At 42.5% G+C, this 23,827-nt stretch overlaps 2 protein-coding genes across 6 annotated transcripts in view; both read right to left on the bottom strand.

Annotated features, from left to right (window-relative positions):
- The window catches only part of LOC311001770 (uncharacterized protein), a 49,955-nt gene extending 44,596 nt beyond the window's left edge, over window positions 1-5,359 (bottom strand). For all 5 annotated transcript variants that reach the window (XR_014596200.1, XR_014596201.1, XM_083992921.1 and 2 more), the window contains exons 1-2: window positions 5,338-5,359; window positions 3,280-3,306 (exon numbers count right to left, since the gene is read on the bottom strand). The gene's annotated coding sequence lies outside the window, so the exon portion shown is untranslated. The remainder of the gene's footprint in view (window positions 1-3,279; window positions 3,307-5,337) is intronic.
- LOC311001978 (collagen alpha-1(XXV) chain-like) overlaps window positions 5,342-23,827 on the bottom strand; it is a gene marked incomplete at its 3' end in the record, with an annotated part of 93,514 nt that continues 75,028 nt past the window's right edge. The window contains exons 3-4 of the mRNA XM_083993158.1: window positions 19,845-19,889; window positions 5,342-5,364 (exon numbers count right to left, since the gene is read on the bottom strand). Of these exons, the coding sequence (XP_083849284.1) occupies window positions 5,342-5,364; window positions 19,845-19,889 (68 nt within the window). The remainder of the gene's footprint in view (window positions 5,365-19,844; window positions 19,890-23,827) is intronic.

The following is a 23,827-nucleotide window of genomic DNA, read 5'->3' as shown; positions in this document are numbered from 1 at the left end:
AAAAGGAAAACCATATAGGGGATTGTGGTCTGAGGGGAGCGGACAATACAAAGAGTCCTGGCATGGAACTGTGTTGTGGTGCATCTACAGGCTGGCACACTGCTCACTGGGCTGTTGCATGCTTGCTTTTACGATCATTTTGATACATATGCTGAGAGGAGACAGCAGAGAAGCTGCGGCCAGGTCGACAGCGTGTTGACAAGCTCGCTGACCAATGTGTTTCTGAAATGTGGGGGGAAGAGAAGTTGAATGGTTATCTGACCAAACAAAACAGCGGTTTGATCTCGCTGTGCAGGAGATGAGAGAAAGAGGAGAAAAGCTGGACGAGGTGTGGGTTAGTGCTCAGCCTGCATTTCCTCCGTGCTGATGTCTATGTGTGAGAATGATAATGACATGGCGGCTGACAGAGAATCCTAACCATTCACAGATTGCTTTGTTTTGCTTTTCTCCTCCAAAACGGATGTCGGTTATTTAGTGATGAGCTCTAATGCTATGAATTCGCCTGCAGCGAGATGAGTGCAACTGTAGTAAACAAAGAGCAAGATATGAGAACAATCAGCAGCAGCCGTTGTAGGACACTGGCCAGAACCAGCATCTCCTTGACCACACCAAACACACAAAGCATCCAGAGCAACTGCAGCCTGTGGTCTTCTCTGAATATCTATACAGTATGTGGAGGATTTCCAGCCCTTCTTACAGATGTCTTTGATGCATTCATTTGAAGCCTCAGATTTGGCATTAGTTTGATACATCAAATTTATCTCAAGCGAAATTCATTTAAGGCTCCTGATTTCATGTGCGAACAGTGTGCTATAAAACACTTCTTTGTTCACGATTGAAAAGTCAAATACTGGAAATTGCGTAACCACACTCTTTATTTTGGAAGGACACTGGGCAAATTGGTCAAATCCCAAGATGTGAGAAATAAAGCACTGGACAAACAAGGGCAGATTTTTTTTTTTGTGAAATCTCAGGAATCTTTCCTGTAACTGACCCAGGAATTCACCAACCTTTACTTGACAGCTGGGGCCAGTGTCATCGCTCAAAAGGACCACACACACCTTTCTTGCCGATACACACAGCCAGTAAACTCTAGTTAATTATATCCCGGCAGTGGAGCTGGAAAGGTGGCCGCACATTTGTTTGTCAAAACTGGCCAATTTATTATTTGTTGCTTGGTTAACCTTTGACACGTGGATGTGGCCACTGACCCTCGGGGTCGACAAATGGCTGACCCCGACATGTGGGGAACAGGCAGAGGAAGTGGCCGCCTGTGAGGACATTCTGTCAGCCATGTGGCCATTCTTACGCTCTTACACGTCTTTGGCCACAGAGGTTATGACTTGACCTCTTGAAAAACATGCATGCAAACACAAGTAGTCTGTCTTTTAAAATTATTCTAAATTTAAACCTGTTTAGATTGGATATAATCTGGCAGACTGCGATGCGTAGAGGACATATTCTTGACATGCTCTGTTGTTTACATGTCTCTCCATATGGGTCTAATCAACTCTCTGCACACAGCCAGTACTGGGCATGAAATGAGCTTCATTTCCAGCCAGATAGATAGAGTGAAGGTCAGGCAGCACTTGTCCTGTTATGCCTTCGTTTATTAAGGAAATCTTTCTAATACTCTGTTCCACTACATTTACCTGCTAATCTAATGTACAAAGTCAATATGCCATTCCGGGGAGGTAATATGATTTGGTGGTGACCTAGAATGCTTTTATGCTTCGGCAGTCCTTCATATATAACTGTGACTGTGTGTTAATTTGTACCTATTAGTGGACAATTTTGCTGTAATTGGAAATTAATGAAACGCTATCTTCAAGGGGACAGTTTATTTATTTACTCTGTAAGACAAATAGGGCCTGGCTGGTCCCTGTTACAACTCTGTCAGCCACACTGCTGTTTCCAAAGTATAAATCATTTAACTGATAGAGACAGATGACTCCATTTCCGAGGTTAAAAGGGTACAAATTACGGACAAAGCCCAAGAAACTCAATCCAAAAGGGGAGAGTTTACTTCCAGTCAGTCCAACAGAAGACCAAAGATATTTCCTTTCTGACTGTTTGCAGTGGTTTTAAGATTAGCTCTTGCAACTACAGTGATTATCCAATACGTCTTATGTCATTAAAAATTAACTAAGGTTATCACGGAGCTGGGGATGTGTTCTCAGATCTTGTGAAAGTGTGAAGCCACACGGAGATCCACAATCTCTGTCAACTTGGCCGTCATTGGAGGAGGCTGCATTTGTAACATTAGACGTATCACTCTAAGAACACTAATCAAATTTCACAGGGAAGGTCGTTTGTATTGACTTCCAAATCATAAGAAACGTGGTGCTTTGACGCGCATAACTGGCCCGGAGGAGAGCTGACAAAGTTAATCGGCAAACTGCTAACGTCTGGGTGGGCGCCAGGACTGAATTGGGATCAGATCCACTTGCGAGATGGCTGGCGTTCTGGTGACAAGACAGACCTTTGTGTTGCCGTGTTCTCTTGTCCTTGCGCTCCAAACCTCTGCGTGCTCTCTGCCCTCACGGAAATCAATTACCGGCATTCAAAGCAACTTTGACTCTGTGCGATCTACACTTGATGACGACAGCAGACACAGAGGAAGTGAGGAGTCTGTGTATGTCGCTGCACATGTGACCCTGGTTAATGCAGTCTAGTTTAAACAAACCTGCGCAGCCATAGTCTGCTTTTTTCAGAGAAAGTTCATTTTTTTAAACATATTCGAGAAAAATGAGGGCTGCTCTCGCTGTTAGGTGGAGATAGAGTAATTAATTTCAGAGGCTGTCGAGCACAAAAAAGCACTCACATTATCATCATTTAGAAGCTGCGCTTTGATAGAAATGTCAAACTACAGAGCTGGAAATGATTAAAGCTCTGAATACGCCATGTCACGTTGAGGAGTGAAGTGATTCACGAGTAATTATACAGACAGAGCTTGTTGGCTTTTGATTATAGTTGAGATTGAGCAGATTTCTTTTGCACAAGTTGTTCAAGTTGAAGACGAAAAGTAAAAATAAAGGTTTTTTGCATATATTGAACTGTAGACCACTGCGTGCCTTCCAAGGTATCTTGCACGTATTCCTGCCCTCTTTTGTTGTAGAAATAAGCAGTGCTGAAATGCTTGTTGTATTTGGCCAGATGGGAAGAACACTATCCCAGGAATTTCATGCATCTCAAACCTTTTGCCCACAATTCTGCTGGGGGAGACACACACAGTCACATTCGTCAGCTAATCACAAGAAATTGGAGTAAACCGCATACCCGTGGTCCCTGGTCGCCTTGATCCCCCTGCAAAAGGCAAGAAGAAGAAAAAGAATGTCTTGAAATGCAAGGGTCGAACGCACAGTGAACACACACACACACACACACACACACACAGACCCAAGTACGGTGCCAATAATAAGCCGAGGCTCACACCAAAATCACTGAGGCATAATTCAGAACACATTGATAAAGAAAAATAATACAGGAACCCTCAGCTATTCATTGTGGTTGACAGTAAAATCACTTATGATAACAGGGACTGACATGAATTGAGTATGAAAGAAAGAGAGAGAGAGCGCAGTGGTGTGAGGTTTGGTGGGTTTTGGTGAGGGGGGCTGAGTGTGGGCGAACTGCACTGCCAGGCCAGATTTTCTGCCCCAGAGATCTTTGGCTTTCTGCCTTTTCTGGGGGTAGATCTCTGCGGATGGAGCCTGTTCCTCAAGTAGAAAACGTTTGGTTTGAGCTCAACCTGCATGGTGAAGACTGTGGGTTTATCACATTAGAGTGAAACCAAACCAGAAGTAGACTTTTGTTTGAAATAAGTGGAGGAAGACCGAATGTTGGACCTTAATCCGCCTAGAATCAGATAACTGAACGTCTTTTAAAAAAGTCTAATTTGATGCACTCCACTCCTCTGTTGGCTGAGGGACAATTTAAGCCACAGCAGTAAAAACGAACCAAACAACTCATCACACATGGACGGGAGCGTCAATGTAATGCCTGAGCAATTTCAAATAAAACAGCATCTCGGAATTTTTCTAATTTCTCATCGGGCAGTCGCTCCAGAAGCAGATTTAACGGGGAAACAGTTGCGAACGGCCACGCTGATGCTTTATTCGTCTTGGGTGGGAAGGAATGAACACAGTTGTTTTTCATTTCATTAAACTGCAGATGAAGTGGTTCACATGAGAGGCATGAACATGCATCTAATCAGGAAGATTGGATCATACATTCATTTTAATATGGTTTTGTAAGTCATGCTGATTTCTTTTTTTTTGCCTTAAAGGACACCAACAGAGAGACAGAGAGAAAACAAATGACAATGTTGATTCATAACGTTTGTCAGCGACGTCATTCCACACCCCACATTACTAGAGATCATCAGTTACCAGAGAGTGCAGCTTGACGCAGATGACAACTGTGATCATCTATTTCTCCGTGTTTAATGCTGACTCTGGTTTGTACTCTCACGTCATTTGGCATTATTTCTTGTTTTTTACAGCTGAATAATCCTTTAAATATAATAGCTTATTGCCCAAGTTGTTGCTTTCTTCACACAAAATGTGAATAAACACTTCAATTTATTCATTGCTAGGTCGTACAAGGCCTTGATCTTCCCCAGTAGCATTTTAAATGTAAGCACTTTCATTATACCCAAATTCAGGGACTTTATCAATGTGAATAGTTTGAATTAAAGGGGTCTCAGCCTTTTACTCTTTCACTGAAAAGCCACGGTCACACATTTTGTCCCTGAATCCTGCAGACTTATAAAGAGACAGTGTGGTTGTTTTGCATGCTCCACTGCTGTTTTATGGAGGAATGCTCAGTGAGGCATTTAAGGGCTTCAACTAGGGCTCTGGCTTTTGGTCATTAATGTTCTGTGCTGTGGATTTGTGAACGACAGGAGAATTTAAATATTCAGACTCTCCGACTTGGGGTCAGGATGACTTGAATGTGAATTATAGAGGGACTTGAAAGATGAAACTCTTTATGGACAAATTAAGTATGAGGAAAGCAAAAACACAGAGTTTTATTATCTTGACCTGTGAATGTGAACGAGGGGCCAGATAAGAAAGACTGAATTTCACATGATTCTGTTTCACATTTTAGGAAATGAAAATATTAATCTTTATGCCAAGAGTTAGATAAGAAGATTAATACCATGGTGGTACAGTCTCTCTATGTGCCTGTACAAATATGAGGTTGGTGAGCTGAGTGAAAAGACTGGCTCTAACTAAGCATAAGTAATGAGAGTGGTGTCAATCTTTAAAGTAACAAGAAAGCAGAAGAGAAAATACACCAATGAAAATATCAACCAAAATATAAATGACTCACCTTTTCACCCTTCGGACCTGGGGGACCCTACAAAGAGAGAAAAAAGGTGGTTTAAACGTCACACAGCATAACAAGAAAATGCCAAACAAAGGTTCATGTCAGTTTGCTGTAATTGTTCCGGTGCCATGGCACACTTTGGTTAGATACAAATCCTCCAACTGTGAAAAACCAGGGTGACTAATCTTGTTAGCCAAGAAACAAACAAGACATGAAAATCATGAACTTTGAGGGAACCGCTGAAATCACAAGATTAACAAATTGAGTTTTGATGAAACCAACATTGTGTACTTTTTGACATCACTTTCATCGTTTGATTAAAATGACCTGTCACAGACTGGGAACTAGTACCTTATGCATTGTAGACATGCAGGACTTATATAAACATACAATTAAAACCAAAAACAGGCCCAAATCAAGCCCGTGTTTACTCAGAGGATCAAATCCAACAATCTCCAACCAAGCATTGGAAAGCACATTGTAAAAAAAAAAAAAAGAGAGTGCCCCGAACAAGAGGAACACTTCTTTTTCTTTTTAAAACGCTGCAGTTTTTGTGAAGCAGCTTTGCATCCAATGTCTGTCAATCAGCAGGCGGGGGCTCCTGGGTGGGCTCGGTTAAAGATCATGGTTGGAGTAGAAGATTTGATGAGGAGATGTGCATCTATACGCCTGAGCCTAATGAGCTCGCGTTCATAAATAGTGTTTGTAACATCGAAAGAGGAAGGATGAAGTTCAGTAGTTGGGCTCCGTTTCTTCCTCTGAGGTTGGACTTTTGGAAACAGGCTATCTTTGGAAAAAATCACTATTAGATCGGTGTCAGCGGAGTGACTAACTGACCACCCGCTTTGCAGCAGTGTTCACGAGCCCCTGGAGAAACTGAAAGAGACTGCTTTGCCAATGCTAATCTGTATTTCTCATGAAAAACTATCTGTCGGGAACAGATTTATTAGAAACTACTTGTTTCCTCTGGTCACAGAGAAAGTTCGTCTCTGAGACCAGACCTGAATCCTCTCCAGTCACTTCAAACCTCTGCTCATCTAACTTTATCACTGCTTTCGTGGCTGCCGGTCAAAATGTCAGGTACGTCTCCGGATGAAAAGAACAAGTTGCTCAGCGTGCCGCCGACACAAGTGTAGTACTGTAATAGCTGTGCAGTGGCCTCTGGTCCCGGATCATACTGGTTTGTTTCCAGAGATATCAGACACAGAGAAAAGTACACTGACACTAATCCATGGATTGATGACATTAGGGTAATGTTTGGATGCTGTTCCTGTGCGTTAGTGGGCCAGTGACCCAGAATAGCGGGCTTGCAGACACAGAGAGGCTTCCACTGCATTGGCACACAACAGTACAGTCTGAAAGTGAAATGCTTCAGAGGTAGTCCAGCACTTTTCCTCAGCCAACATCTACCACACTGCTCTGGGGGAAGTGAGCTGCAGCCAGGTTTCTGCCTGCTCAGTGTCTTTGGACATTATTTTTGATGCATAGTTAACCATCTGTAACTTTTTGTTTATGTATAGTCGTGCATGTGTTTCCAACTGGATCTGCGCTAGGCCCGGTTGGCCGTGGTCATGAGGTTGTGAACCTGCACGACGACCACGTGTGCTGCATCGTGCTATTAATTCAAATGTGAGGCAACTGTGTTCGCTTCAACAACCGCAGACAAACGCTGATGGGAAGCGCTGCTTTAACACACACACACACACACACATCCAAGGAGGTGGTCCTGCTGCTTCCTTGACTGGCCGTACAAAGAGCCACAACACACTTGTAAACACAAAATGCGCCATTGTGAAAACAATGTTTGAGATTGTGGTTCCCTGGGGAAGGAATAACAGAGGCAACGTGACTTTTACTTTTATAATGAAGCAGAAGCATTCCAGAGTGACAAATAAGTTTCCAATGTGTTCCTCAAAACGGAGGGCAGCTAAAGGAAATCAGTCCAGGCCTTTTTTGTTGTGAAGGAAAATTGCCTTTGGACAATAGGAGGTTATTGACAAGCTGTTACTGCAAACATATGAATGGCTGCAACAAGGAAATACATAAATATACCCACTGCAGCGTTTTCCACAAGCCTGCGTAACGTATTATGTCTGGCATTGTAAAATGCATCTAGTTGGCACACACAACTGCTGGACTACATGACTGGGCACCCTGAGTTTGTGGAGAGAAATAAAAAAAAAATCTGTTTTATAGGATTTAGCATTTCATTAAATTCTTATTGTTTCAAGATAGGTACAGCAATGAAGTGAAAGATGATCAGCCCCTTGCTGAACTTCCATAATAGGGCAAAAAGCAAGGTAAGGTCACCGGTGCTAGATACTGACTACTCTGGTTTATAATGAGAGGCTGGTGAGTCATGGAGCTTCAGCTTCCACCTTTCACCAATATAGTTATGCTTTGTTTCTTCATTTATAATATAGATAAGGACCAACATAAACAAGCTGAAACTGAGGAGACATTTATATAGTAGATATCTGAAATAAATGAATCAAATTTGATGAACTGAATCCTGGCCAATAGACGTCATCAACACTGATATATTTTTTCAACCATTTCATCAGTTTAGCTTATCTGTTTTACCTTTTGTGCATGCCCACTAACTTCTCTCAACATGAGGCGTTCAAGTGCCTCTCTTTGTGTATATATTTTTCCTTTCAAGTTAGATTTTCTTTTCAAATTGTAAAAAAAAAAATACTATAACAATTCTCCACTATCTGAACATGTAGACTAAAGCAACTGCAGATGTAGCCCCTTTAGTAAAACTACTCCTGGCTGGGAATCTCAGGTTGATATACAACAAACGTTTTCCTATCTTCTACTGAATCAATCAAGGAAAGCCTTTTCCGTCAGCAGCATTTACCGATTTGTACCCCACTATAAGTGGAGTGCTGCATTTGACACACCTAATCATATCTTGCTCAAATCTTGCTGGTATTCCTCCTCCTCTCGCTGGTCGTGTAGCATGTGGCAATGATTTCACTACACAGCCTGCACCTGCTCATTATACAGCCCATCATTTGCACATCACTTGGACAGACAGCATCCACTGGAGCTTTTCCAAAGGGTTTAAGTGCATACAGTGAGGGTCTTTTATAGAGACTATTAAACAGCTCTCCTGCAAAGACTATTTCAAAGGAGCTAAGTGTACTACAGAAGAACTGCAGAGGGTATCTATTTGTCAAGCCGTCTCTGTAGCTTTGTGGTTTTAGTTTGCCCTGAGGAAGGTTTCCAATCAGCACCTGTGTATGCTTTTCACATCTTTTTACTGCTTCTGATCTGGCCCTTTTTCAAAAGCAGCCCTGCAGCAGGTGCTTCATGGCTCATCAGGCTGCTCATGCTGCATTAGCCAGTTGGTTTGTTGAACATGATTAACCCTCTACAGTGTCATCTATTACACTGGATACACTGCAATTACTCAGGATCCCTGAGTGGCCTCATACATGTATGTTCATGCCAAGATACCGTAATGTTGCCAGGCAACCAGGAGGTTTCAGTAAAAATTAGAGTTACTGTATATTATTATTATTATTATTATTATTATTATTATTATTATTATTATCATTATTATTATTATTATTATTATTATTATTATTATTATTATTATTATTATTATCATTATTATTATTATTATTATTATTATTATTATTATTATTATTATTATTATTATTATTATTATTATTATTATTATTATTATGTGTAATGAACTGAGCTTAGAGGTGCTGGTAAAGCCTGGGTTTGTAACCTGTAGACAGAAGTAAGCAGCTGTTTCCCCCTGTGTTTTTGTGCTTAGCTACTGTTAGCAAATGTTAGCAAATAAGTTGTTTTTCCTAAGATGTCGAACAATGTCTTGAACAGATTTGCATGAAAGCTAAAAGTAGTTTAAATCACGTCTGAATTTTGGATTTCCTTGTGCATCCTGTATTTCACTGCTGTACAGTATTTCCCAGACGAAAGTCTTTAAAAATTAGTCCTATAGTGAAAACGTCTTAAAAAGTATCAAATATGTTCTTCCTATGTGTTAAGATGAACAAATAGCAGCTGCCCCAAAGCATGAGCTCGATATCCACTTATTGAAAATGACACACATCAGGTCGATGGTAAGCCTCACATCTTCTGCTGCTTAACGCTGGGCAAACTTATGTCAAACTTCCATCGCAAGATGATTTGTAACAGAACTTCCTGCGTGCATGATATTGTTGAGTTGGTGGACCACTGGATCAAGATTAAGCTTTTTTTCTATCCAGATACATGTCTAGCTTCTCACTGCGAGCCAAACCATGACCACTGTCTCCTGTAATGGCCTGAATGAGCTGTTGGTATGAAAAAAAAAAGAGGAAAGCTCTGCCACCTTTAAAATAGAGTGGGGGAGAAATATGGAAAGGTCTGCAGGGAAATATAAAAAGGCAAAGCCAACTGGAGCCAAATCCGCAAGCAACATGGAGAACATTGCCACTCATGTTTGAAAATGTAACTTACTTAACTTCATATTATGAGGAAAGAGTAACTGATGTTCAGTAAACTGATCCTGGCACTGTGGTACAGTACATGCAGCTCCTGCAATGATGATTTCAAGTGTTGCTAAATTATTTATTGGGCACTAGGCACCTGGTTTCCATCCTCTAGGAGACTTTTCAAATGATATCATATGTAATATGAACAGAATTGGACTCTAGATGTTTCTCATATCAAGCCCTTGGTGGGCCTGAGGCCTCTTTCGGTGGAGTTTGCATGTGCTTGTGCTTGCGTGCTCTTGGTTCTCCAGCTTCACTTCAATACTTTGACTGGTGAATCTTAAATTAAATTGCCCATATGAGTGACTTTAAATAAGGCTGAGGTTAAGTGAGGTTGTTTGCCTCAACGTGTTGGCCCTGTGATAGACTGGCAACCTACGTATTTAGGGTGTACCCCTCTCTTGCCCTATCCCACGATCCTGTACACATAAGCAGTAGAACCCACTGATGGATTGATGGAGATCTTTTATCTTCTAAATACAAGCATGATCCTGATGTGATTGATCTGATGACTGATTGATTTAAATATACAAATTCTGTATTCCCATTGTTATTTCTAGGCTACGGTCCAGTTTTTGACAGCCTGCAATCAAGACATGGTTTGACTTCTCACTCTCACACTAACTCACCCTCTGAAAAGTACCTCACTTCTGTCAGCCTTATTTCACATAAGAAGTCAAGACATTGAATAGCCATTTTTCACATTCCTACTCGCCTATAATTTTCTGGAAACATGATGGATGAAAGCTAGACAGTGCTGCGCCTGACTGTGCAGTGCAAGGAGAGAGGCTGGCTCGTATCCATCGCTCTGGCTGTTGTTGACATGAGCAGAGTAATTCTTGTGGGTTTAGCTGTGAGCTGCTGGTACGATCTTGTGAAGCTATATCCACTTAATCCAACAAGATGCAAAAAGTCAGGAACGTGGGATCTGCATGTAAACTCTGTCTGGACTCGGCCGTATTCGTTTTCATCACAGCGACCTGTTAAACCTGCGGAGGTCCAGAAAATCAATCCATCAAACGGAGCTCACATCCTCGCTGGAGAAGCTGGGCCAACTGGGCTGGCAACGGTTGCCGTAGCTCCAACAGCCGGCCACATGGATCCAATCACCTCACCCTGGAGCACTGGCATCTCTGAGAGCACCAGGCCAACAACTACCGCTTTTACAACCTCATCTTTATGAGCATACGGTTTTCTCACAGAGCCACACAATATTAATAAACATGTGTGTACACAGGAAGTTAAGCAAAGCAATCCTGCAGGCTCCAAGTGTTGACAAGGAATGAGTAAGTGAAGAGGGGGCAGGTGAGGAGTGCTGCTCACCACAAATGTGGGAAGACGGCCAAAGTAAAGGGTTTGAAAGGTTTAAATCCTGACTTACGCACTTCACACTGTAAAGTGATGCATCATGTTGCCACGCATCAAAATACAAAGGCGTTGTAGATCTCAAAATGGCTTCAGTTCAGTTTGACCTGACTCACCAGACTAGTTTGACATTTGGGAAATCATTTTCTTTGTCTTCCTCTCTCTGAGTCAGATGGATTTTTACTAGCACTGGCACCAGCAGCTGGTTAGTTTAGCCTCCAGTTAAGACTGGGGGAGACTAGCTAGCTTCAAGTCTTCATGCTAAGCTAAACCAGTAGCCGTCTGCTTCATTTCTAGCCCACAGAGCAGTACTGACCTTCTCATCTAACTCTCAGCAAGAAGGCAAATGAGCATATTTCCTGAACAGCTGAACTCTCTCTTTAAAGTTTACAATCTACCAGAAAAGAGTTGTTTGCAGGAGCGATTCTCTTTGCACAGTGCAGTGCAGGGAAAGTGAGACAGCATCCACGCTCTCACAGCGTTTCACGGAGAGAGGGTGAGATGAAATATCCCATCTGGATACGAAAATATAAAGAAAATGCACCGATGCAAAGAAACGGAAACGACTGCAAAAATACATATTTTGCCATTTGCCGCTAAAAAATCCATCTGCGGGCATCATTGGAAGTGAAATCTACTCACTTTCAAACATGCACAACCCTGGAACAGAGTGAAAGACATCCAGTAAAAACATATCTATATGTACACCTCCATCTGTTAGTTCTGCATGGGAACCCTCAATCATATTACCATGGGCCCCGGGGGAACTTTTTTTCATGGCGGGAAACTAATGGAGGACAGGGATGTGAGTAATCAGAGCAGAATGGGCAGGAACGGATGACCACAAGTGGCTGGTGCTCGTCGGGGGAATCTGTATTCAGAGGTTAGGCGGGGATAGGAAAACCACACTGGAAAACTGACTTGGGAATGGCATCTGGTTCCCATATCCACAGTGTATCACAATTAGCCGGCAGAAAATGACTTTAATGTGTGTGTATGTGTTTGTGAGTGTGTCTCTGCTTGTTGTTATGTGTTTAATGTTCTTGTGGGAGCAGGGATGCCGTGAACTGAGGAAAGTGAAACTGATGGTGTGATTGGTTAGAGGTGTGTGTGTGTGCGTGTTGTCCAAGTGCGGTGACAAGATGTAAATCAAACACGGAGGAGATTCTTAATTCGGGGAAGGTCTCGTCAGGCCTGAGGAGGGGAGACATTTAAACAGCTTCGACCAAATCGTAGGCATGAAAAGCCAAACGTCGAAGCCAACTTTTTTTTTTTTTTTTCTGCACGATACGTAAGCAAATTTCTGACCCACAAAATTCTTGTCGTGGATATGAAATGTTGAATAGGGGACAACGTTCCAGCTGGAAAACTATTTCTTCTGTTGATTCAATTAGAACCACATACTGGTCCCTCCACATTTCTCATCATTTTGATGTTATGAGTTGGGGGAAAATTCCTCTCCATCAAAAAGACGTCGACTTTTCTCTTCAACCCCGGGCATCGCATTCGTACGGTGTTAATGCTCCTACCACTCTAAGGTAGTGACAGTCAGTTTTCCTTGTGAGGACTATAAGCCTGCGCAGCCGACCGCAGTTCACTACGGACTGCCTCAAATCACTGCAAGTAAACCTCACGCTTGGCCCGAGCGCTGCCTCTCGTCATTTGCTGACAGACGAGCGCCGCTGATGGGCACAGCGTGAGCGCGGGGCTGACATCTAAAAGGTCAAACTCTTAATGTTGTCACATCTAGTGCCAGTAGGCCTCTTCAGGCAGCGCTGCCCTTATGAGCCCAAATAAACGCTGTCATGTCAGATAGATCCACTTGCAGCCTCCTCCTCAGTGCCAGAGAATGTGAGCGCGCTCGTGTCCTCTGTGTCTGATCTGGACCTGTTAATGGGCATTTTCTGTTTTAATCTCACACAACACGCACCCGAGCAAGAGGTGTAAATTAACACATCATCAGAGCATGTGGGGTCTCTTTCAACTAGAGTCTCACTTTAGATAAACTGGCACCTTCTCCTCCTCTGGCGGGCAAGAGTGATCAAAGTTCAGCTGGAATATGTTTTATTAACAGGTGTGGAGCTGCAGTGCATGGCAGATGAAGGATGAAGGGTAGAGGGCGGCTAGGTTCCTCGGCTTCACCCCCACATTGCCTCTAATCCCTGTATCGCGGCTGCATAATTCATATGTTATGACAGATCATCCTCAACCTGCGTTGCTGGAATCTCAGCCGATGAAGAAGAGGGGAGGTGGAAACTACTCGTCAAATACAGACACAAATATAATCAGCTATATTTACCTCAGCGCTTACATGACTGAACTCTTGCTAGGTCTCGTGCTGCACTGCGGCCGGCCTGGCCTGGGACTCCAGTGTGGTGCAGAGGAATGCGGAATAGCTCAAAGTGGGTTTGATATTTCCAATATTGTATCACTTCTGAATATTTCTCCCGTTTGCTTCTGACCAGATTTGAAAGTATGCTAGTGGCTTTTCTCTGTCTGTATAATTCTAATTTATTATGGCATACAGTGTGTGCTAAAAAAGTCCGGCCGGCGGCTGGTGTTAGTGGGTACTCGCGTGCAGCCTCAGGGATGGTGTTTTATGCTTGATTAGTGCTAAATGGTGTGCGCACACAGTGGTGGGCACTCGGGCTTGATGTTTTGACACGGACCACCCTTGAAGAGCAGTGGGAAGATGAGCAAAGGAGATTTTTCTTAAAAAGAGAAGACATGATCACTTTTGCCTCAGCTGTAGTCTCACAGACTTCACTGACCTTTATGCAGCCTACAGCGAAAATGTTTTACACGGGTGTCAGTTGCAAGAGGAGACAAACTACTCCTCTTGTAAATGGTGTAAGAGTTAAATATCACCTCGGTGCATATCCGTAACAAGAGTATTTTATCCAATCTGTCTGGAGAACAAGAACCATTCACCACTTGCCGACTGACCCAGTGATCTTGTACAAAAACGGACACAAGCAGTGGAAAAGCGGGGGAAATCAAAACAAAGCAAATCACTTTTCCATGTCTAAACGCCAATCGTCAACCACCAATGAAGATCTTTTCCTGATGAGTTTTGATTGAGGAGACCTTTTCTCCCTCTGTCTCTGCAACCACAGGTCCCTGTCCGTTCATCAGCGGCCGGGTAACTATTAAGTCGCATCTGTAATGACTTCAGCAGCGGTCGGTTTGTTTGGATCCGAGGGCTATGTACAATTTACGCAGTGTTCCCAGAGTTATACGGGGGAGCTGCTGAATATTCATAGCGACGTGTCCTCTGCCATCCCCCGGGTGGGCATACCAAATGAGAAAACCACATGAGATCACTTACTGGTGCCACTTTTTTTTCTTATTTTTCGGAAACACATTCAGTGACCATTGGGTGAGTCATTGCCAGATCACTGTAGTTTCGAAAGACTTGTCTGTAGAAATGCAGCCGCTCGCCCAAACTTGGTGTTTATTGTCTGAACTGTAAATCGCTGTGTTTAGTGCAACACGGATTTTTACTTTGCCTAAAGTAAAACTAGGATCTCTGACAAACATTCATAGCTATTCCTGCATAAAAATGACTCTGTCAATGTGATTTGCTGTCAGGACCTGAATTTGTGTGCACCGGCTTCACCCCAAAAGCACCAAATACACAGGCATCCCAAACATTTACAAATCCAAGCTCTCCTACTGTATGAACCCCTCAGAGACGGTACTTCTTGGAATTCAGGCGGCTCTGGAGACGTCTCACAGTATGATTTTATTTGTCAGATGTAAAGTCTGGCCAGAGAGGCTGAGAAGTGAGACCACCTGCACTTACTTACGTCCCAGAACCCCAGGAGCGAGTGTCTGAGAAGGCTCTGAGGATTAACTTACTACTTTTACAGCTCAGTCGGCACATGCTATTATACCTATTCAATCACACTTGCCCCTGGACTATAAATAATTTTAACAGAGCACACACACATGTACAGACGCACGGCGTGCACTTGACCCGGTTATGCAGGGAACTGTCACAGTCCCCGGTGCTTATGTATGGATGTATGGCTTTGTCTTCATCTTTGGGGAAACTCTGAAGTTTTCCATCTGGTAAGGGGAGTGAATCTGCGATCACCCTGCACTATAATGAGGTGACATAATCTGTTGGGGTTCAGGGAGCTGGCATGGTCGTAGGATGGTAGCAAGAATATTACAAACCAGACTGGCCAGATGACAGGGGAAAGGGTCTGTGTTCGGGGAAAGCTGGGATGAAGAGATTATTTTAATAACAGAGTCAGAGTGTGTGGTGCAACTGAGATTTCTGGGAGCAAATTTGTCATGATCAGATCTCCTCCACATCAATTGTAAAAACATATTCTTGAACTTTTATGCTAGCAGTGTAGCTAATGCAAATAAGATTGTTTCCCTGCTTCCACAGGAAGCTATCAGATCATTCTTGGCCTCCTAAACACTGTAATATAACCTGTCTATAGGTTTTAACAGCTGTTAACCTGTTAGCTTTAGTCTCTTTAGACTTTGTTAGAATGATATCTGGTTTTTGGCTGTGGCCATTTTTAGCACAGCCGTGAGGGGTTGTCTTGTATCTTTCTCAGCAACAAAGTCAGTAAGTCTATTTCACAATATGCCAAACAGTTCCTTTAGTGTGACCTCGTGCCTTTCAGCCTTCTTTCATGAAAGCTACTCTTGACTTTAATCCTATTGGATGTTTGCAACTTGTTGCTGCAGCCTCCTGCAGACATGTTTCACTGTTGCTGTGTTGGAGTTTTTTTTACCTTCACATTGCTATCACAGTTGGGGAAGATGTGAAACAGGCATACTTACAGGAGGTCCTGAAAAGAGAAAGGAAAAAATACATGGTTAGTGTGTTTTCAATCAGTGATCAAACAGAGTCAGATCATCAATGTTCCACTGAAACCACATATCCAAATAAGTCAGATGGGAAAGCAGACTCTTGCTGAGAATCATTTTCTTGGGAAGGAACATTTCACAAAGATACATCTCTTCCATGATGTATTCGCAGACCGCGCCAAAGAGGCAGACACTGTTTTCAGTAACCCACTCTTTGCACCTATGGTAAAGAACAAAAGCATTGATTCCTATCTATTTTCCATGCACATGGACCAATAATGGCCACCAGGCCTGGCCATCACGTTCTACATTTCTAAGTGGCTCTAATTTCACAACTACAAGGGGTTGAGCGCTTGTTAAAAATTCCCCCCACGTTTTTGTGAGGTGACACTCGTCTTTTTCCCAATTACTGCAGCTCAAAGGACTGTGTGCCAATGTATTTCAGGGCTCCCCAGAACCCTGCAAATCATTTTAGGTCTTTAGGTTCTTATTAAAAAGGTACCCAGCTGCTTTAACCCTGAAAAAGGGCTGGCTTTTCTTTCCTCTTTACAAGTCCTATGTCCTTGAACTGTTCTTCTTCACGACCAGGGGAAAGTGCAAATCGCTCCTGCAGCTGGGGCATATAAGGAGCCACATTAAGGCTCGCTGGGCTAAACTTCTGTAGCATTGTTTTATGGATCACTGACTTACAGTAGACCACTTAGCTTTTAATAAACCTGCTCCACTGTGGATTTTTTCTCGGTAGAACATTTTCAACTAACAACGATGGAAAAAAATCAAAGAAATAATGTGAGAAAAACATAAAATATATGTTGCATTTAATAGGCACCCCAATGGTTTTACAGAAGGGGTTGTTTCTATACATTAGACCAAATACTAAATATGATGCACGTGAAAATAGTAAATGCATAACATACATAGGGTTAGGGTTAAATCATCCATCCACAAAGCTCCAGCATCATTCACTCAGTCAGGTTTCACTTTCTCCTCCAACACTTCTATTCATTTCCTCCACGGTTTTTCACCCTCCCACTTTGAGTGTAAAGGTGAGTGTGCTCCCTGCTGCAGGTATTGTACTGTACAAAGCATGTGATAATGACGAGAGTTGTTATAACCCTCTACGATGACATAAAGGTTACACAGCTGCCATGGGCCTCTCTAAGAGATTTTCTTTTTTTTGTCCCAAGATGAGTCATTGTGAGGAGAAGCTGCTTCGCTTCATACGTGAATCTGATGCATCACTCTGAGGGGAAATCGCTCACGCTCCTCATTCTAAGGCATCAATTCCTCCTTTTGTGAACACAGGTACATGAGTAACAAGAACTGGTTATTCACATGAGGAAAATATGGGGAGGAAAACTTCTAACACTTTCCAGCAGTGACCACCTGCTAGAACAGTCTGGGACTGTGGCTTTCATTGCTTTTTCATCCTAAACAGTCATGCCACACTTTTCCTTTCCATATGTTACCGGTAAACAAACAAGAGATCCTAATGAAGTATCCCATTCATTTTTAACGCATAGGTAAATATCAGCGTGTCTTTTTCCTATTTGTTCTCTCCTGCAGTTGCAGCCAAGTCTGGCCCAGAGCTTCCTTTAGCCTTTGTAGACGAGTAAACCCTGAAACACCTCCCCGCGAATTTGTGGGAACCTTGCAGCGGCGGCTTAGTTACTTTTGGTTAAAGCAAATCATGAATTAAATATGCTTCCCTTCAACAACCACCAGTGTTGAGGACTTAAAAGAGGGAAATTAGATTTGCAGAAGGCTTACAGAGCAGAACGCAGCTTGCCTGTGCTTGTCAAGGACTGAATTTTTCTCTTGAATTTTTTTCCCCCTCCTCCTGTGGAGTGGGTACACAGAGTTTGACAACGGTTTCCAATATTGCAGCACAGTGCCATTGTACTTATTTGTTCTGAACACCTCTGTGAGCTTCACATGGAATATTGCTCCACTTTATGTTCATCAACATATCAAAACTGTACATGTGGCAGAAACTACTGAGCTATAACTGCATGCTAATATGCAGAATCACTTTAAGAGAATTCAAACTGTCAAAGCCTTCCATTGCATTCTCCGTGCAAGCACTTCTAAAGCATTGCTTATACTGTCATTTAAAAGCCAGGGATATTTATTTTTTTTGCAGAAGCTGCACATAACAAGTTAACATGCTGATAAAAAGCTGCAGGGAACACTGCTACGGTCTCTCTGAACAGGCAGTGTTTCAGGTTGGCAAACTTGAGCCAGATCTGTCTGATCTGACAACACTTCAGCCAAGTGTAGTCTGTAATTTGAAGCTAATCTATTGTATAGAACGCTGAGGCCTGTTGTTGTGATTGTTTCCTATTGTTTCCCATTGATAGACCACTGTGCCTCTCCAGTCCAGACACTGAGGGTGGAGAAGATCATTCGCATGCTTCCGATTGACTTTTCGAGAGGAAGCCAGTCACATTCCCTCCCCGAGCGGAGAATGGATAAACTGTCTTTGCACAATGGTGCTATGTGAAATCCTCTGGTGACACTGTGGATGTTTGCTGGAAAGTAAAGCGCCGCATAAACAAAGCCTGTGGCGGTATTTCAGATGAGCAGCCAACCAGAACATTGGACTGTTGTCCATCTGTCATTTGATTTCTCTCTTTTTTTTTCTTTTTTTTTTCATTTTCTCTGGCTTTCAAGTGAGACGCTGGATCAATTTGGTGTTATGTAAGAGAGAGGAGAGCCACACCGCACTGATACATGACTCAGACAAGATCAGAAATTAATTTGGGCAAAATCAAAGACTACAGACATGATACAATCTGTGATACTCATATGATGTCAGTTGATTCCTGTGACTTTAAAAAGCAGCGAGTGGATCTGGTGGTAAAACCAGCTGTGCTGTGCCCCCCCCTACCCCCCACCCTCTCACAGACACAGTGTTTGTTTCTCAGGCTGTGAAACCAAACCGCTCCCTCATTGCTCTGCCTCACTTCAAATTGGGACCTTGCTTTGCCCTGTCTCTCTAATTTCTTTTTACAAGGGCAGTACTTTTGTTCCGAAGCGCTGGCTGTGCTCTGCTGCACTGCGCTCTCAGCACAGGAACGCGGCCACACTCCAGAGCCCATTATCACTTTCACTATCAGGTGAGCCGGAGTGTGTGTGGATGGATGCAGCTCCCTGCCAAGTACATCTTCTCACTGTGAATTCAATTTGTGGCGACACTTTCCGTCTGTGGGAGTGTCACCGCACAACATGTCCTTTTCCTAGATACACCAGGCCTCGGCACGGGCCAAGTCTGTTGAGTCAGCTCGAGTGTGTGTGTGTGTGTGTGTGGGAGGGAGGAGGGCAGACAGATGGGAGATTGTGAATGCATTAAGACAACTTGTTGCTGAATTTGGTCGAGGCCAATAAGCGTGGGTTATTTTACATATACCGAAGCTGAAACGTAACAACATAATGTTCGTCTCAAAGTTCAGACACGGACGTCATCACCCTCGACAAGTTTTGGGCATCACCGTTAGTTTCTCAAACGGCGCTGTCTCCAAGTCTGACTGTGAAAATCGAGTGTTTCTATAGCGACTGACACTGAAACACCGAAAACCACCAGGCCACAAATTACACATCTATAACCTATTTTGGCCTCCAAAGATATACAGTGTACTTTTACATGATTGTAAGTGCAGTACGATTTGCTGATGTCCTACTGAATTATTCCTTAAACGTTTCTGGATCGAGACTACAGCGATCTTTGACCACACACACACACACACACACACTCATAGACACACACACACAAACAAACAGACACACAAATATACACACCAGGTTCTCCATTGCGGCCTCTTCTTCCTCGCTTTCCCGGAGGTCCTGTAAGAGAGAATATAATACATATCTTCAGTAATTTAATTGTCCTTCTGTTTGTATAAGTTTTGAATTCTTCAAGGGTTTTCACAGTCAAACCACCCAACGGGAGGATTAGGGAGAGCTGCTGCAAAATAATAGATCTGGACTTCAAACATTTCAGAATCTCGAGGTTCATTAAGTATTGCAGCTCTATTTAGACATCAGCCGAGGTGAAAGAGGGAAACACAAACAAAAGCGCCCTCCATCCTGTCATCGCCGTCTCTCCGTTTTTAATTTGTTTAATTTGTTTATCTTCTTGTTTATCTCGATGTGCTTTCCTGTTTGCCATTTTCCTGCCAGCACCATCAATCCTCCCAGGCTCAGCTGGAGGAGGGAAACAATTACACGCTTTGTCAGGTTTTACGTGTTGAAGACTTGACTGGGTTGAATTGTATGCAGGTAAAAAACAAAAAAGAAAGTAAGAAAGAAAGAAAAAATCTTTGTAAATTGGGGGCATCTATCCCAAAATGACCTCCTCCTCCTCCAAGCAATACATGCTCTTTTCCTGAGGTTGGCAGCTGGAAACACATTTTCAGGCATTGGCATTTTGTTTGCTCTCTGCTCAAAAAAACTGGTTGCATTCACAATTTATCCGCAGGGTGAGGCTACGACTTCTAGACTGGCTGGAAATTAAAAGCTGAGCTCTTATAACACGGTCCCACAGCAGCATACGGGCATGCTCCACCTCTAAGGAGGACTTGTCAACTTGCACTGGAATAATAATATCTAAAGAGGAAAATTGCACTTTCTACCGACATAAAAAGGAGCTGTCAGTATCAAAGAGACTGGAAGTCAATGGAAACAGGAGGAACAAGCTTCCCAGAAAATATCCAGATCCAATTTCAGGCAGCAAAAACACTGTGAAGAGTTATTATGCAAATCATTTTGAAATCTCTTTTGACCCCTATGCTGCCAAATAAAAGCACTTTGTCATCATGTTAGGGGGTTCAAGATAATTACAGTCATGTAATGGGGCTGGTGAAAGATTTTCAACAGACTGCACACATCAACAGTAATTGCCGAGGTGTCAAAAGTTGTTTCAAGGGATGACATCGTGACACTGGGCTTTTGTCAGCAGCTAAGAAACAGGACTGAGAATACAAACCAAGCAGATTAATTACTAGTCGAAATAACCTGACCTAACCTCCTGCCCCCGCCTGTACCAAAACCTCCTTTTAAATTTCAGCATGTTCTTCTAATCCACTGTGCTTTCCGTGTTTGCTGGCTTTTCTCTAGCTGTGTGCCTCTATAAGAAAGGGAAATAAAAGCAGAAAAGGCCAATCTCTTTTACGCAGCGTCGGGCTGATTTATGATCCTCCAGATGTGTTACTGGGGTGCAAAATGCGGGATTATGTTGCACAACTCTTTGTATGATGCTTAGTCCTCAATTTGATCCCACTGTTTGGCTCCCCGTCAGCTTCCAACCCCGCTCCCTCTGGACGGCTTCCAGGATAATGTCAGGCGCTGCCAGCGAAGGGTCCCGGCTCAGTTTAAAGTATGTAACCACAGGTGGAGTTTGACTCTCCCTCTACTATGGCTCGCATCAACCCGGGCTTCTCCATAGGTTTGTTTTCTAAGGTTTTAAAAGAAAGAGACGGGGGTTTACTGCACTTGGCAGTCCCTTCATTATTGCTCACTTTGAAAATGACACTTGACACCTTTGAGAGGAATATTTTGTACGTCGAAACAACATCCTCCTGATTTCGGTGGTATATTTTTGACAGCTGCTGAGAAAACTCTCCCCACATGGGGGTTGCTGGTCCAGACAAAATACCCTACATCATTTTCAGCTATCATCTGGATTCACAATATTCATCACAAAGTTTTTCATTCTGATTATAGCCTGTAAGGAGAGACTCTCTTACAACCCGACTGCACCGGTAACACTGGAAAAAAAAGACAAATAAAAGCCAACAAAAACTTTATGACATCTCAGTTTGTGAAACACAAATGAAAGAATAACTTTTGAAAGTCCATCAGGACCAGTCAAAATAGGTTTACAGATGTTTTTGTAATGAATTAAGACAAAAAAGTGACCAAGTATTGTAAGACCTGCAGGCTATAAATGAAATGAATAGGACTCAAACTTAGTTCTGAGGATCTTTAGCTGCCTGTCAAAGGAGAAAACATGATTCCTGCTCAGAAACATTGTATTGGCCTGGTGTTTTCTCTCAGCGTCCCAAGAAGGGTCATGGAACAGCGGTTTCAGGAAAAAAAATACAGCGTGGAATTTCATGATGAGGGTCAACAGCTACGAACAATCTGTTGAAACCTTTTCAACCTTTTCACAGAGTCTGACTCTTAAAGCGAAATAAATCAAAATGGATTTGATGTTCATTCAAAGATTTTGGTCAGACATAACATAAAATGGACCCTGTGGTGATGTGTATTGTGTTTTCAAAGTCTGATATTTTTTTGGCTTTTTCTGTTTTAGAAAATAAACAGCCGGAAGCCATTTTATAATGCAGGACCACAAAGAAAAAGGCATCACTGTAAGAGCTTGGCTTTATTATTAGCCTCCTGCTGGGCTGCAGCTCTAGGGATGGTGATGTTGGTCTGTCAGTTGGTTGGTCCCCTACTTTGGTCCAGACTCAAATATCTCTACAATTATTGGGTGGATCGCCAAGAAATTTTGAGAAGCCATTCAAGGCTCCCAGACTATGTAGCTCATCAAACCCTTGATTTTTCTCTTAGCTCCCCAAGAGAAATATATTTTTGTTACATGTCTTAAAGAGTGGAAAATAACATTCCCATTAGCCTCTCAGACGATGTTAGACTCTTAACAATACTCACTTTGGGCGGACATTAGATCTTAATTGGAAATATTGGCTTCACGTTGAAAACCAACGTTGATAAACTGACATTATGTTCAGTCATTAACAGAGAAGATACTTTTAGGTCACCGTAGCTCAACACTAGCTTGTTGATACTTATTGGCATTAAGATGTATAGGAGAAGTTTTGGTTACTTCAAAACAACTTAAAAACATCAACATTTGTCAATATTCTATGGCAAATTGACCATAGCATTCTCCTGGAACTGAATTTTGTCAATGACATTAGCATGCTAGTATCATCACTGTCCGAGCATGTAGACAAGGTGTTTGCATTCAACTCAAAGCGCAGTCAAGCTGTTATTGGCTCTTGAATGACTGGCCACAATAGCAAGTAGTTAAAAATACAGTCATATATTAACTTTAAGACACTCACTACATTGTTATATTTCAACATAACACTGATCATGTTAAATGACAGCTGCATGTTGCTGAGCTACACTGCATTAAACTCTGGAGTTAATAGGAGAGTTACACTTGGGTGCAACTGCAGCCAAAGTTAGAAATGAAGTGCACATATGAGACAGTGTCAAATATCACAACTCTTTGCTAACTGTTGTTTTGACCAGTGAAGATGAGAGACTGTCACACCAGTCATCTCACCACTGGTTGAGGTCATTCATATGGAGAGCAGTAATTTTCTCTTTTTTTTCTTGAAATTGTCACATAAAAGTTGACACACTGCTCAAACTCAAAGAATCATACAAACTCTCAGAAATTGTCACTGCGTCTTTAAATGTGATGGTAATAGGTTGTGACATGAATGGCACCAAGTTAGCTGTAAGAGCAGCAGGAAACCATCAGCACAACGCTTTCAAGTCTCAAAATTTATTCATTTTCTTCTTTTTCAGGAATAGTCAAACAACATGAGATTTTTACAATCCCACAGAATGTTTTTGGTCCAAAATACATAGTAGTAGTCATTTTAATGCTATTTGGCACCAAAGAATCCCATGTAATTGGCAGTATTGTGAAACATGCTGTTCTAAGGCACGGCTATATTGTTTTTGAATACTTTTGCTCATGTTCTTCATTACAACATCATTTCAAAGTTACGCTTTGCTTGACA

Source organism: Trachurus trachurus, assembly GCF_905171665.1.
Source record: "Trachurus trachurus genome assembly, chromosome: 18".
NCBI classification, from domain to species: domain Eukaryota; kingdom Metazoa; phylum Chordata; class Actinopteri; order Carangiformes; family Carangidae; genus Trachurus; species Trachurus trachurus.
This window is presented reverse-complemented; position numbering and strand designations above follow the sequence as displayed.